Source organism: Penicillium odoratum, assembly GCF_028828045.1.
Source record: "Penicillium odoratum strain IBT 22623 chromosome Unknown utg000008l_segment0_segment0, whole genome shotgun sequence".
NCBI lineage: Eukaryota > Fungi > Ascomycota > Eurotiomycetes > Eurotiales > Aspergillaceae > Penicillium > Penicillium odoratum.
Window position 1 is genome coordinate 691,939 of NW_026643150.1, and position 15,549 is coordinate 707,487.

At 48.1% G+C, this 15,549-nt stretch overlaps 6 protein-coding genes across 6 annotated transcripts; 4 read left to right on the top strand and 2 right to left on the bottom strand.

The window, feature by feature from the left end:
- Positions 1-608: 608 nt before the first annotated feature.
- N7520_010486 (putative RSC complex subunit (Sth1)) lies at positions 609-5,032 on the top strand (the record flags this gene model as incomplete). Its single annotated transcript, XM_057144419.1, has 4 exons — positions 609-722; positions 817-973; positions 1,036-4,760; positions 4,817-5,032. The coding sequence occupies 4 exons, from the start codon at positions 609-611 to the stop codon at positions 5,030-5,032; spliced, it is 4,212 nt and encodes a 1,403-aa protein (XP_056990173.1).
- A 495-nt stretch (positions 5,033-5,527) lies between these two features.
- Positions 5,528-6,962, top strand: N7520_010487 (Zn(II)2Cys6 transcription factor domain-containing protein; the record flags this gene model as incomplete). The annotated part of the gene is made up of 3 exons (XM_057144420.1): positions 5,528-5,701; positions 5,757-6,101; positions 6,165-6,962. The coding sequence occupies 3 exons, from the start codon at positions 5,528-5,530 to the stop codon at positions 6,960-6,962; spliced, it is 1,317 nt and encodes a 438-aa protein (XP_056990174.1).
- A 2,847-nt stretch (positions 6,963-9,809) lies between these two features.
- On the top strand, positions 9,810-10,712 carry N7520_010488 (uncharacterized protein; the record flags this gene model as incomplete). Its single annotated transcript, XM_057144421.1, has 3 exons — positions 9,810-9,849; positions 9,898-10,304; positions 10,371-10,712. The coding sequence occupies 3 exons, from the start codon at positions 9,810-9,812 to the stop codon at positions 10,710-10,712; spliced, it is 789 nt and encodes a 262-aa protein (XP_056990175.1).
- A 195-nt stretch (positions 10,713-10,907) lies between these two features.
- N7520_010489 (sterol esterase) lies at positions 10,908-12,540 on the bottom strand (the record flags this gene model as incomplete). The annotated part of the gene is made up of 3 exons (XM_057144422.1): positions 10,908-12,310; positions 12,361-12,440; positions 12,506-12,540. 3 exons carry the CDS (start codon positions 12,538-12,540, stop codon positions 10,908-10,910), a joined length of 1,518 nt encoding a protein of 505 aa, XP_056990176.1.
- A 250-nt stretch (positions 12,541-12,790) lies between these two features.
- N7520_010490 (PET191 family protein) lies at positions 12,791-13,329 on the top strand (the record flags this gene model as incomplete). The annotated part of the gene is made up of 3 exons (XM_057144423.1): positions 12,791-12,815; positions 12,916-13,057; positions 13,146-13,329. 3 exons carry the CDS (start codon positions 12,791-12,793, stop codon positions 13,327-13,329), a joined length of 351 nt encoding a protein of 116 aa, XP_056990177.1.
- A 330-nt stretch (positions 13,330-13,659) lies between these two features.
- On the bottom strand, positions 13,660-15,217 carry N7520_010491 (dolichyl-diphosphooligosaccharide-protein glycotransferase; the record flags this gene model as incomplete). The annotated part of the gene is made up of 4 exons (XM_057144424.1): positions 13,660-14,079; positions 14,155-14,861; positions 14,913-15,023; positions 15,076-15,217. 4 exons carry the CDS (start codon positions 15,215-15,217, stop codon positions 13,660-13,662), a joined length of 1,380 nt encoding a protein of 459 aa, XP_056990178.1.
- Between the last annotated feature and the right edge of the window lie 332 nt (positions 15,218-15,549).

The window sequence follows — 15,549 nt, forward strand, 5'->3', positions numbered from 1 at the left end:
GGGTCTGAAAAATACTAAGACAGAATATAAGTTGCGTTCAGCACAGACCAGGCTGAATCAGCCAACACGTGACTTTCCTGAAATCTCCTCCCTTCCTGTTGTTACCAACTCAGAGAGCACCCAGGTTTCCCCGAGAGAGAGTCGCGCAACTCGGTCCCCTCTATCTCCATTCCCATCCACGTCCACGCGCCATCCCCCCACAGCGACTGCCATTCACTTTTTTAACGGCATTCACTGTGAAGATCCCTGGTCTCCCCCCATTTAATTCCCTTTATCCCCTTTTGTTCCCAGTACCCGCCCGCCCCCCCCATCCCATCGATCGCATCCCCGAACCGCCGACTACGCGCCTAAGCATCGCGTCTTATCGCCAAGAGGTCCTTTCACAACCCGTTTCGGCCACCCACGATCCCCCAATCATCTCATAGTCGTCGCCGTTCCACCCTTCCCATCGCCACCCTACTACTCCCTGGTCTCCTAGTCGCGACCTACTGTAGGAACAAAGTGGAGTTCGCGACACTCACTCCAACTCCGCGTCTCTATCAATTCTGCACCACCACCAACCTTTTATCCCTATCTATGAATTGAAAAAAAAAGAAATCACGCATACCATGGCTTCCACCCAGTCGGCGCCAAATATGGCGTCAGCCAATGGCACCAATGCGGCCCAGGGCGCGAACCCATTACAGAACTTGAATGGTGATCAAGTGAAGGATATTCTTCACGTAAGTATTTTCCAACCCTAATTTTCCAACCAATGTGTTCCCTCGTTGCCGTATTTCCCCTGTCTACACCGTCAGATGTCTAACCTCGACACAGAAACTCCGCCAGATGAAAACGCAGATGGACGCCAAGGGAATTCGAGTTGACGACCTCCCAAGCGATAAAAAGGAAACTTACAAATACTTCCTTTCTGTCTACGTACAGGTCATGGCTTACCAACAAAAAAAGGCTGCTGCCGCTAATGGTGCTCAGGGTAAGTACTTCCAACACATCCGATATTCGAGCTCTTTTGTTCATGACTGACCGCTTAATTAGGTCAAAATGCCTCGACGCCGTCTAGCGCTGGATCACAGCAAGCTCAGCCCCAATCCACTGCCCAGAAAGGTGCAACGATCGGAAATGGGCCATGGTCAAAAGCTCAATATGATCTGTACCGACACCAACAACTTTTGCACGAGAAAGCAAAAAACAACCAACCCCTCACAGCAGCTGATATGCAGAGCCTGCAGGAATATACATCGGTAGTCGCCCCTTCACGCCCGAAGATGGTTGCAGCGGCAGAGAAGATTGTTAGTGAGGTTGAGAAAGGATCAGTCGAACCAGTTGCGAGCAATGGAGATGCTACTCCTGAGAAAACATGGTACAACAATCTCGAGCAACCCGAAATCCTGCACCAGCAAATCAACTACCACAAATATCGCATTCGCAGGAATCGTCCCACCATCCCAGCTTCTTGGCCTTATGGCCTTGACATGACAGAGATCCGTGCGCGTCGCTATGATGTTTTGATTCATGCGATGGGTCGCCGACGTGAGCAACTTGCTGAACAGTCGTCTGCCATCGGTGTTTGGGACACTGCTAAGAATGACACTCCGACCCGTGACGACTCATTGAAGATTCGAATCTTCAACGAGCTTTCCGCATTGGACAAGTATGCCAAGCAACAGCGACTTCGGGACACTATCTCCCGAGAGATGTTCCAATATAGCCAAGGCATGACTGCCAACCGTTCCATTCACCGCCGTCTGAAGAAGCCTACGCTACGTGAAGCTCGAGTCACCGAGAGTCTCGAGAAGCAACAGCGGGATGCCCGCGAGACTCGGGAGAAGCAGAAACAGTTCGCTCAGCTTAAAGCTATTATGGCCCACACTGCCGAGCTCATGAACAACTCAGCTCAGACCCGCGCCCGATCTCAGAAACTGGGTCGTATGATGGTTCAGCATCACCAGCATATGGAACGTGAAGAGCAGCGTCGTGTGGAACGTACCGCCAAGCAACGTCTCCAAGCTTTGAAAGCCAACGATGAGGAAACCTACCTGAAGCTGCTTGGACAGGCAAAGGATTCTCGTATTACGCACTTGCTGAACCAGACCGACAAGTTCTTGAAAGAGCTCGCTGCGTCAGTCAGACGGCAGCAGCGTAACCAGGCTGAGCGGTACGGTGAAGATGACGAGATGGATGAGGAAGAGGATGAAGACGAAGAGATCGCCAACAGTGAGATTGACGAGGCTGATCAAGATCCCAACAAGAAGACAATCGATTACTATGCTGTGGCCCACCGCATCAAGGAGACGGTTACAGAACAGCCGAGTATTCTTGTTGGTGGTACTCTGAAGGAGTATCAGTTGAAGGGTCTCCAGTGGATGATTTCGCTGTACAACAACAACTTGAACGGTATCTTGGCAGACGAGATGGGTCTTGGAAAAACTATTCAGACCATCAGTTTGATCACCCACATCATTGAAAAGAAGAGAAATAACGGTCCCTTCCTGGTCATTGTGCCTCTCAGTACACTCACCAACTGGAACATCGAATTTGACAAGTGGGCTCCCTCCGTTGCCAAGGTGGTTTACAAGGGACCTCCGAATGCACGAAAGCAGCAGCAACAGCAGATTCGCTGGGGTAACTTCCAGGTTCTGCTGACGACTTATGAATACATCATCAAGGACCGACCTATTCTTAGTAAGATCAAGTGGACTCACATGATTGTTGATGAGGGTCACCGTATGAAGAACGCCAATTCCAAGCTGAGCAGCACTCTATCATCGTACTACACCAGCAGATATCGTCTGATTTTGACTGGTACCCCGCTGCAAAACAACTTGCCTGAACTTTGGGCTCTTTTGAACTTTGTTCTCCCTAATATCTTCAAGTCTGTGAAGTCGTTCGACGAATGGTTCAACACACCGTTTGCCAACACTGGTGGCCAAGATCGTATGGACCTGAGCGAAGAAGAGCAGTTGCTTGTGATTCGTCGTTTGCACAAGGTTCTTCGCCCATTCCTGCTCCGTCGCCTGAAGAAAGATGTCGAAAAGGATCTGCCCGACAAGCAAGAGCGTGTTGTCAAGTGTCGGTTCTCCGCCTTGCAGGCCAAGCTGTACAAGCAGCTTGTCACTACCAACAAAATCGCTGTCGGTGACGGCAAGGGTGGAAAGACTGGCATGCGTGGTCTCAGCAACATGCTTATGCAGCTGCGGAAGCTTTGCAACCATCCCTTCGTCTTTGAGCCTGTTGAGGACCAGATGAACCCTACTCGCATGACCAACGACCTTCTTTGGCGAACGGCCGGTAAATTTGAACTGCTTGATCGTATCCTGCCCAAGTTCCGTGCCACTGGTCACCGTGTCTTGATGTTCTTCCAGATGACCCAGATCATGAATATTATGGAAGATTTTCTTCGCATGCGTGGTCTCAAGTACCTTCGTCTGGATGGTTCCACAAAGTCCGACGATCGATCCGATCTCCTGAAGGTCTTCAACGACCCTGGCTCCGATTACTTCTGCTTCTTGCTCTCCACCCGTGCTGGTGGTCTTGGTTTGAATTTGCAGACTGCTGACACTGTCATCATTTACGATTCTGATTGGAATCCTCACCAGGATTTGCAAGCCCAAGATCGTGCTCACCGTATCGGTCAGAAGAACGAGGTTCGGATTTTGCGACTTATCAGTTCAAACTCCGTTGAGGAGAAGATTCTGGAGCGCGCCCAGTTCAAGCTTGACATGGACGGCAAGGTTATCCAAGCCGGAAAATTCGATAACAAGTCCACCAATGAGGAGCGTGACGCCCTTCTTCGAACCCTTCTGGATACTGCAGAAGCTGCTGATCAAATCGGTGAACAAGAGGAAATGGATGATGAGGACCTGAACGAAATCATGGCTCGTTCTGAAGGCGAGATCGAGATCTTCCGGCAAATGGATCGGGAACGAGAGCTCAATGACAAGTACGGCCCTGGAAAGCGCTACCCCCGTCTTATGTGCGAGGAAGAGTTGCCGGATATCTATCTGCAGGAGGATAACCCCGTCACTGAGGAAGTTGAGGCGGAGGTTTATGGTCGCGGTGCTCGTGAACGCAAGGTCACCCGATACGACGATGGCCTGTCTGAGCAGCAATTCCTGGATGCTATGGAAGGTCTGGAAGAAGGAAGACTCACCTTGGAGCAAGTTATCGAGAAAAATGAGCGCCGTGCTGCTGAACGTGCGGCTAGAAAAGACAAGAAGCACAAGAAGGCACAAGGTGCCGATTCTTCACCAGAACCCGAACCATCCATTATTGATGAAGATGAAGAAGAAACTCCCCAGCGGAAGCAGGGTCGTCGCCGCGGTCCTCCACCAAAGCGCAAGGCCGAGGAAGCCATTGAAGAAAACCCCCAACCCAAGCGCAAGAGAGGCCGTCAGCCCAAGGTTCCCGAAACCTTGAGTAGTGCCGATCGTGCCACTTTGACCCGAATCGTTAGCAGCACCATTCAGGCGCTGAAGGATATGGAGCAGGAGATCCCGGCCGAGGGCTCTGAAAGCGAGGATGGCCCTCTTTTGCGTGCCATCATCGAGCCTTTTATGAAGATCCCGCCGCGCTCACAGTATCCCGACTACTACATGATTATCAAGAACCCCATCGCGATAGAAAACATCGAGCGAAAGTTGAAGCGCGATGATTACCAAAGCTTGAAAGAGTTCCGGGATGACGTCCACCTGCTCTGCCAGAATGCTCGGACCTACAACGAGGATGGCAGCGTCTTGTTCCAGGATGCGAATGATATCGAGGTAAGCACATCATTGGAATAAAACCTTATTTTCTCCCGATACTAATGATCACCCAGGCTAAATGTTTGTCGGAACTAAGAAGACAGACTGAGGGCTACCCCCAGTTTGCCAACTTTGACGAACCTGGTTCCATTGGTGACGGCCAGTCAACCGGCGCCGACACCCCGTTGACTGCTGGTACCCCCGGAGCGCAACCTAAGCTCAAGCTTACCTTCAACAACTCCAACTTTGACAGTGCCAACGGCACTGATTTCAGTCTTGACGAGGAGTAATGTTCCTGTTCACCAGTATGAGTTGTCACATACATATTTGTCTTCCTTCCCTGCCTGTGTTATTGCCATATCCACCTTGAAAGTTATCATTGCCGTTCTGCAGTTTCGGGAAGGCGTTTTCCGTGCTTTTGATTTAGGTGAACCGGAGAAGAGATTGCTTTTTTTGATTTCAATGAACGATTCACGAGGGGTGGTCTTTTCAGCTATGCAACGATCTTTAGAGATCGGGCTGACCCTGTATGATCTAGCATCTGGCTAGTTAAGTCAGTCAAGAAAGATTCAATAATCGGTCCATACTAGTAATATCTGATTTTCAATTCAACTTGTGTACATGGCTTAGACTTGAAGTACTAGGAACCATAACCTCAACACGTGATCATAATAGGTGGCGATGCTTTAACCTTAAGCCCCTCCAGCTGAGGTTCTACCCTCTCTATCGCAGCATGCTCCTAGTCTATCGAATACTACATTTGATACACTCTCCATAACGACGTCATGTCTGCAAATAATACTTTATCACTTTCATCCTCCGACGAGAACACACCACGCACTTTTCAGACTGTATTCCGGGTTTCTCTCCCAGGGCAGAAACAAAATGCATTTCATTCAAGAAGAGCTCACAAAAAGTCTCGAGCTGGTTGCTTGACATGCAAGAAGAGACGAGTGAAGGTATGTCTATAAACAAAGAAGCTCAAGTTGTGCAGAGCTTAACTGATATCCACAGTGTGATGAAGAGAAGCCAAAATGTCAGAGATGCAAAAACCGGGGTATTGAATGCTGCTATTCCTCTGATTTGGAAAGTACCAGCAATGATGAAAGAAAGGGAATGTTTTCCCCAACTACTATAATTTCCTCTTTCGCAATGGAAAATATTACGAAAAGCATTCAGACTACATTGAGCCTTGACCAGGACCAGGACTGGAGCCCATTTGTCTTGCTGGATAACAACTCCGATCATCCTATCAGTACAATCGCTTTCCAGCATTTTGTGAGATGTTCAACCGATACAATTGCTGTCCCTGCCATTCGCGATGTCATGCGAACAGATATGATACGCGTCGCATTCACAGTAAGCACCTACGAAACATTTGAACCCCTAACAGAAATGATCTAATTTCGAAATGCTATGAAGAGTGATCATTTGATGTACACAATCCTCGCTGTCGCAATGCTTCATTATAACCGCTACTCACCAAACAAAGGACGATCTCTAGTAGAGTCCTATTTTTGGCAAGCGGCAATCGAGTCATACCAAAAGGCCCTATCTTCTCAAATACGGCCCGAAAACGTGAATGCCCTCTTATCCACATGCATGCTCATGGGAGTAATGACAATTTGTCCCGAGAAGTTCGAGCCAACAGACTCTTGGGTTCTTACAAACCGACCCGAAGCGATGAACTGGCTTGCGTTGCAAAGTGGACTGAAAACCATCTTGAAGCTTGCATCTCCGTATCTTTCTACAAGCATCTGGGGTGATGCTTTTAAAGAGGTTGATAAGACTGGAGATAAGATTTTCAAACAGGAAGCTAAAGGACGAGAAGGTCTTGATTCTGATTTGGCAGACTTGTGTGGAATTGATGATGAAAGCACCGAGAGAAACAATGTTTATTATGCTCCTCTAGTCTACCTTTCTCAGTTGATGAAGCTGGAGCATAATGGACCTAATGCTGCGCATTGTGCATCGTTCATGGGCAGGTTGGAGTGTGATTTCCTGGCTCTTCTGAGGAGAAGAGATCCACCTGCTCTTATTATTTTGGCATATTGGATGGGGTTGATGTGTTTGTTATCTGAGTGGCAACCTTGGATTGAAGGGAGGATCAGGAATGAATGCGTGGCTATCTGCATGTTTCTGGAATATAGTACTGATTCAAGGATATTGTTGCTATTGCGGTTCCCGGCAGCTGCATCTGGGTATAAGAGCTATTTATGACTTCAGTAAGTGCATAATCAAAATCTTCAGCCAGTTTCAATTTGTAGACCTTGGAAAAATTCATTCTATCCTCCAATTCCCGTCTCAAACAGAAAACGGAAATAATAATCACTGAAATTGTATTTGGAGCTGCAGACCTCGCCCTGCAGCTAATCTCCTTGCGTGGGCAAGTTTTACGAAATCATTGAAGACTTCCAAGTACAATATTCCATGCAAGCCTATGCAAGGATTCGAGACCATTAACCCATACCGTGCAATTTTGTATGCCTCCCCAATTCAATGTGAAGGCAAGAATAGATTATAATATTCCATGATCCCCCGAATCTTGCGAGTTTCGATCACGCCTTTCTACCTTTACAATGTCCACAGATGAGCAATCGTCACTTCTCCAAGAATCGAGTGACGATGACCGGGACCTGGAAAATGGATCCCCTAGGTTTAAAATCGGGACCGGCTTTCTTGCCGTGATGCTTCTCTGTCAGTTAATTGATACACTTGAAGAATTGGAACGTGCCTGATACATTCTCATCAGCAAATTTTCTGGCATCATCCGACGACTCGTTCGTTCTCTCTAGCTCATCTGATATTGCTGCAGACTTGAAAAAAACCAATGCTAGTACGTGGCTGATTACAGGGTTTAATTTGGGATACATGGTCTCTCTTCCTGTTGTGAGTTGAATCTACGCTTCTGGTGAACGTGTACTCACCTTAAAATAGTATGGATATCTTTGTGATGTCTTAGGCAAAAAATACACCTATCTATTCTCACACGCTGTATATGGAGCTGGCTGTTTGGCGATGTAGGAATAACCAGTGGATCAACCAATTTTCATCTGGATATACATGCTGACAGGAAACAGGGGAACGTCGATTAACATTTACATGTCCATTCTCGCAAGAATAGTCACCGGCTTTGGGAGCTCAGGCATATTGGATTTGTCTTCCGTTCTCATAAATGGTGAGCCGAAATGAATCCAAGCCACGAACATACGAAATTGATTATCACTTAGATCTTGGCGGTCCCTTCGGAGCTGCAGTACTGCGAAGCTATTTCATGACTGTCATGATGATTGGATATAGTGGTGGAGGAACACTAGGCGGATTACTGGCTACGTTGGTCGGTTGGCGATGGTAAGAGTTCACACGTTTTGTAACTCAAAATCTGACTGCTTTTCCAGGTCATTTCTTCTCCATGTGCCGATTATCCTCATCTGTGCTCTTGTCACACTTATCCAGCTTCCAAGGGATATACCCCGAGCCTTGCAAGCCCCACTCGGTGATAACGTGGAAGAGCAAGAAACAAAAGCCCCAAAGCCTATGAGCATGGACATAGTAGGCATTATACTCCTTGTGTGCGCAATTGTCTCAACCTTGATGATGATTCAAGTGCTACAAGAGGATATCTTCCCAGACAACAAACTATACATCAGCACTGCTCTTGGAACCATTAGTTTGTTACTGGTGGGTATCTTCTGTTTTCATGAGGTGTGCTGGGCAAAAAGCCCCTTAATTCCATTATCTTTTATGATGTCTAGTCAAACCGGCATTGTATGCTCTGTGCAGATCCTAGCTATGATCTCAGACCTTGCCGTGAGTTTCACCTCTCCCAGAACTTTCTCCAACGCTAAATTTATGAAGTTGTCTTCAACAATCAGCGACTATTTCGTGCGAACAAAAGAATTCTCCATGGTCGCCGCATCAGCCTGTCTAGCCCCCTCAGCACTTGGAGGCGCACTCGGAGGATATTTAGCAGGAAATCACATTCGGCGGTTGGTACATCAGGCCTTGACGCCCTTCATGAAGACTAATCTAGGATCCAGAACTGGTCGATATCAGGAACTAAGTCAGATCGGATTATCTCTGTGCATCGTCAGCTGTACCTTGATCATGATTCGATGGTGTTTCTTCAACCCATCCCTCGTGGAACTTTTCTATCCTTTCTGCTATGGAGTGGGATTGGGTATATTATTTTCCACTCAATTTGTGGTACTGGCTGCTCATTCACCAAGAAAGTATGTCGCAAGGTTAATCACAACGTATTATATGATGCAGCAAATCGGATCCGTGATCGGTGTATCCGTGACAGCTTGTCTAATTCGAAGTTCCTTTGCGAGTGACTTGACAAAGCAAATTGGAAAAACTTCGCAGGGAGTAAAGGTGAGTAAACTCTTTAATCTTTCAATGTCCAGGGCATGAATTGATAAGCTTGGAAGATGGTCAAGGATATATTGGAATATCCTCAGTATACCGCTTCTCTTCCCGATGAAGTTAGAAAGACGGTTGAAGCGATTTTCCGAAAAACTTTCCTTGCTGCACCGGGTGAGTATCCCACTTCTCTTGTTTTGAAGTTTGTTGACCTGATATTACTAGCACTTATACTTGTCGCACTGATTATCACATTTTGTCTTGTGAAGGGAGAAACTGAAAGAAAAGAGGAAACCAGTCTGCACGAATCAGATCATGATTAGCTTTCAATGTAACCCTTCGCTTACACGATGCCGTCTACTGCTTTTGCTGAGCTGTAGTCTGAGCAAGAAATACACAATAGACCGCAACATCGACAATGACCTTTTCTTGTATTTCGGGTTTGACACGATGAATCAAGTTCGCGGTGCCTTGCCTTAGTTCAATTGACCAGAAGCTTGACGCACCAGATGATCGTCCCTTCAATTTTCAAATACGAGTACCAATTGATTTCAAATGGTCACATAGTCTAGTACCGTATGCACTGACCCCGTGCATCATCAGATCTGCGCTCCTCACCGATTCTTCTGCATGACCGGCCAACTATTCCACCCCTCATCCAACCCAAACGTGAACTCCAGTTCTCTCCTAAATTCCACCATCATGTCTGTAACGAAGAACCTGGCTGGAAAAGTGGCACTGAGTGAGAATTTACCAAATATAAATATACAACAAACTAACCCCATCACAGTCACGGGAGGCAGTCGAGGAATCGGCGCTTCAGTCGCCATCAAACTCGCCTCACACGGCGCAAACATCGCCATCAACTATGTATCGTCCGCAGCAGCCGCAAATGCCATAGCAGAACAAGCCCGCTCCCACGGCGTGGATGTTATCACTGTGAAAGCCGACGTCTCCCAAGAGGAAGAAGTAAGCGCCATGTTCAAGACGATCATGGACAAGTTCGGTCGACTGGATATCGCGGTTAGCAACTCCGGGATTGAGTATTTTGCCGATCATTCAGAGACGACGGGGGCGGATATTGATCGGGTTTTTGGGGTTAATGTCAAGGGACAGTATTTTGTTGCGCAGCAAGCGTACAAGTATATGGCGGATTACGGAAGGGTTATGTTGACTTCGTCAATTTCGGCGGTCAAGGTATGGATCAATCGATTGTTTGGTATTGAAGCTGATTGATGGGTGATTAACTGGGGTCATGTTTAGGGTGTTCCTAGGCATGCTGTTTATGCTGCTTCGAAAGCAGCGGTTCAGGGTATGACCAAGTGTCTTGCTGTGGATTTTGGACCGCGGAATATTACGGTCAATTGTATTGCGGCGGGTGGTGTGAAGACGGATATGTATGATGAGAACTCGGCTGAGTATATCCCTGGTGGGGATAAGATGACACCCGAGGAGATCGAGACTCTGTTGTCAAAGTGGTCTCCATTGGGTCGGGTAGGGCTTCCGGATGATATTTCGAACATTGCGGCCTTTATTGCAAGCCCTGAGTCGCAGTGGTTGACCGGCCAAACTTTCCAGGCTACTGGAGGTGCCTATATGGTTTAGTTATGTTCGGAAGTTCGAACCTCAAAATCCCGTTGAAAGGCTTCAAGGCCATTATATTGTCTAAGACCTAGTCGTGTATTATGTTTAGACAAAAAGCAAAATCAATGAGCCAAAAAGAACGACGTGTGATGGCATACATGCCAAGGGTATGTGCGTGACAAAATTAATGGTACGAGTAAAGCAAGTGAACCAAGTCTATGGCGCTGTACTGTATGCAGGGTCAGCCGTGAAGTTAGTTCGATGTCTTGGCAGAGAGGTATTCGACGCATGCGTTGCGGTAGAAGGTCTGTCTTCAAGCAAATTGGTTGGAGTTGAGTCGCTGGTAACGGCATTGGCACCATTAACGTGAACACCATTGACACTCTTCGGACTATATCTCTCCAGTGCGTCAAAGACATGGTGAAAGACCTGTCGGTCCACATCCGAAGCCCACAAGAAGTCTAAGTGCTCATAAGTGGGTATGGGCTTGGCAATAGTCCCACGAGGCAAGCCCTGCAACATGACGTTGATATCAACAAGGCTATCGCTGTCACCATATAGAAGCACAATAGGCGTCTTGATGTTGCGGGTTGGGTACTTGACAGGCTTGTAGAAGCGCTCACTGGCAACGATGCTGAATGGAGTTTGCAATTCGTCGTCGTAGAACTGGAAATTTTTGTTGCGAATGATCTGAAACCAATGAACAACAGATTTGGTGCTTGTGAATGAGTAAAGGTGGAGGTAGGCGGCGAGCTTCTGGGTTCGAGTAATATTGCGGCATTGCCAGTTAAATAGAACTGAGAGGGCAGTGTCGATGATGCGGACATAGATTGGCGGATACAGAATTGTCTGCCACATTGTTGTCGAGGAAAGAATACTGCGTCTACCGAACAAGAGGAATAGAAAGTTAGGAGATGCCTTCATGAGAGAATCGACGATGCGATTGCGGAGACCGGACGGTGCCATTGCTGGTGCCAGGGCCACAAAAACGTCAACCTTCTGGTTAAGCAATGGGTGAATGGAGAGTGTCGCAAAAGCCTGAGCAGTGCCCTGCGAGAAACCAATATACGATAACGATGGCTGAGCGGTCACATCGAGGATGTACTCAATGCTGTTTGGGATATCGTGAAAGGCGAACTGATCGATAGAGAAGTCCCAGAACTCATTCGACCCCGGCGAGAACTGTACAGACTTCTTTGCATATTTGTTGCCACGATTGTTGCCCAGCCATACATCGTACCCCTTTTCGACCAGCTGGAAGGGAAGGCAGCGCTGCTCGTCGGTCAAGGCGACCCACACCTCACTTGACATGAGAAGACCATGATGAAGATAGACAACCTTTTTGGTAATCGAGCCAGGTCCCTGATTGACACGCATGTTTTCCTCGCCCTTACGGTAGGCCAGTCGGTGCAATCCAAGGAGATACCCATCAGTAGTCTGGACGATGTGCTCCTCCGCCTCGTATCCAAACAGGGCACACATCTCGACAAAGTCCGACGCCTGTGCTATACAGCCAGCAAGAATTTCTTCCTTTGTGCGAGTATCCTGTGCTTCCTTTGGAATGAATACATTGAAAAGCTTCTTCGACTGATCGTGGCAAAATCGAATGATCGGCGATGCTAACTGCCAGTTAGTTGGTAGCACGGAGGGAACATGCGACTAGACTCACGAAGGCAGAATGTGATTAGATGAATGACAGTCTCGAGGAATACCAGGACCAAAGATCCCAGCAGTGCTAGGTACTCGAACCTAGAGGTGGGACATTAGTTACCCCGGACTTCCATGTTCTGGTACTTGGCGCCCCCAGAACTTACCAAAATAACCTCCCAATAAAAGGTACACGAGACATGATGCTTGATTGTATGATTATTTATGCATATGTTTAAAGATAATAGTGTACAAATATACACTGACAAGATTGCAAATTGTTGACAAGTTGAAGCCGACTTGCGAGCATGTGAAGTTCAATGCGACGTCATCTGAGCATTCCAAAGCATTATGCTTACTCATCCGGACTCAACCAATCATCAGCCAGTAGTATGATCCGCCCGATTTTGTCCAAAGTTCCGCTCCATGAGACTCACCCATCGCAGATCACAATGCCGAGTTCGTGCTCGGATATCAGTGAGTGATACCCGTTTCTCCAGCGACACAATCCCCAAATCACTTCACGTGGACAGATTTTTTTAATAGTTTCCCGGCGCGCTAACCACACGACTCGTAGGAGAGGCACTGGCCCAATGCCTGCAGGAGTCGGACTGCATTATGGTGCAGCGGCACACGCCGCGTGAGTGCCTAAGCTCTCCGTTGGCTGAAGAGCTACCCACGAAATGCCAGCAGTTGAAGAAAGGCTTCAGCGAGTGCAAGTAAGCGGATCATTCGGCATGCTAGATTTTGGAGTCCAATCCAGACAAGATAGGAACGATGTGGCTAATTTACATGCTCTTACGATAGGCGTGGAATGATTGATATGCGCAAGCGTTTCCGAGGGAATCACCCGATTTCTATGGGCAAGGAGGTTGATGGGCAAGGAAAGCAGTCGGAACAGCTATATGCTGGACGTCCAGCATACACGACCGTCAAGGAAATCAGCGGTGATGAAGTGCAGATGGACCCCGAGAAGACCCGTGGTCTGTAAGAAAATATTGGACATTTAGGGAGGGCCCTGGAGAAAAAAAGAAGCCAATCAATTGCGGAGCGGCATTCTTGTTCCAAGGTGTGCGGCCTCTATGTATCATACAATTCTGTGGAAGTTCTGATTCATGCTGGCATGGTTGGAGTTTTGTTTTTTACCATATCATTCTTACGTTCAAGTTGGCGATCTCCACTAGGATCCGATTCAAGACACGATTACCTATCATAAATTATATACCGTGGAAACTCAGGTTGATTTGTAGCCTAAGAATGCCTATGCAATCGCAAGAAAAAGTAAATAATTTCACATCATTGACGTACATTGAATACAAATCTACTGGATCTTCTTGGCCTTGTCAGCCACGGGAGCAGAGTACAGCCAGACGACGACAAAGGCCAGGAAACCTCCAATCACGGACCACAGACCGGCGATCCACACCCAACCACCAGTGATGGCCCAGCTGCGAGGGTATTCATCGTGCGCAAAGTGGCGCACGGTGACCTCGTGCTTCTCCTCAATACTGGTAAGGAAAGGGCGCTTGTAGTTAACACGGAACGAAAAGATGCCGTGCTGGTCAGGAGTGGTAAACTGGGTGCTGTACACGGTGCTGATCTCGGTCTGGCTGGTAGGCTGGAGAGCCAGACGGTGGAAAGGAGAGAGCATGGTGAATTCCAACTGCAGCTCATCACCAGCGGGAACCTCAAAGGGCACCCACTTGTCATAAGAGTATTCCGAGACCTCAATGCTGAAAACCTGTAGGAAGAAAGTGGTTAGCATGCAAAAAAAAAAAATTAAGAGAAACTAGCTTGACAATGGAAGTTGACGTACGGTATCGTTCTTGACACGGTAGATCTTGGGGTTCAGGTCCTCGGCAGCCACCTCACCATCGGTGGCCAGGTGGTGCTCAATCTTTTCAACCTTCAAAACGCCAGTCTCCTTGAAAGCCCAAGCAGTCAACTGCTTCGCAAACTCGCGATTAACAGTAGGAACCTTCTTGCCGTTGGGAGCCTTGACAGAACCGGAAAACCACTGGTCCTCCAGAGCCTCCACGGAACCCAGAACAGCGAAGCGTGCCGAGTTAAGAGCCTGAACGGCCGATACTACATTCAATTGAGAGCCGGTAGCTTCAATGTCCTCGGGCGAAGGCATCTCCTCCTTCGGGTTGAACGCATAAGCGGTGGCAGGAGCTCGCAGAATCGGGGCAATAAGCTGGCTATCGCTACCCAGGGTCTGAGGGGCAACACGCGGGAGGGCGAGAACACCCTCTCCGTCAAAGAAGGCCTTGACATCGGGACGCAGGGGACCTTGGCGCTCGAGCAGAAGGACGTCGTGCTTCTCGGCGGACGAGATTGTGTCATAGTTGAAGTGGTCGATCACGACAGCGGAGCGGTCATTCGAAAGGTGGATATCAAGTTCAAGGAGGAGGGAGCTGATGGCGCTGGAGGTAGAGGCCTTGCCAGAGAGGGCGAGGAGGATGTTACCATCCTGGTTCATGAAGTCCAAGATGTGTTTCGGGGTCAAGTTAGGGCCAAGTCCTATGCAATGAGTCAATTGAGATTTCCACAACTGACAGGAAAGCTACTCACCCTTTGACTTCGGGGGAAGGATGAGGAGGTGGTCATAAGCTCTTTCGCCATGTTGGAAGAGGGACAGCTTGTCACTCTTGGGAGATTCGAAGGATAAATCATATCCACGACCTATCAATTGGAGTCAGTAACAGTGAATTTAGCTTCGGTTTGCAAAAATCACCTTCCAAATCTGACCACAGTATCGAGTAACTGCTCTTGTCTGTAGTATCGTCCAAGACCACCAGCAGGCGGCTGCCAGAGCTACTCAGAGCATTTACCGCAGCCACAAGGGCGCAGACAAGCATCGCAAGGTACCACCGCATTTTAGGATAATTCCGCACAGCGGAGCGGGACACCTTGAGAAAAAAAAATGAAGTTGATGGGGTTGGTGAGGGGAGAGTACGAAGTTGTATAGATCGTCAGAAAGGGCGACGTGTTAATCGGGCGGATGCCAAGACTTTCGGGACCTGCGCATCTCCGGAACTTCGACCTCATCTCTTCCCCACGGTCTCTCGATTTTGATCTTCGTCCACGGTCTACCCTCCACCACCTACCAGCGGTCTCGCCTGTCGTCAATTTCTCGTCGGAAATTGTCATCTACGGAGTCCTCAGGACATTGACGCCGCATTATCGAAAATCTTCTCATTCAGTCTTG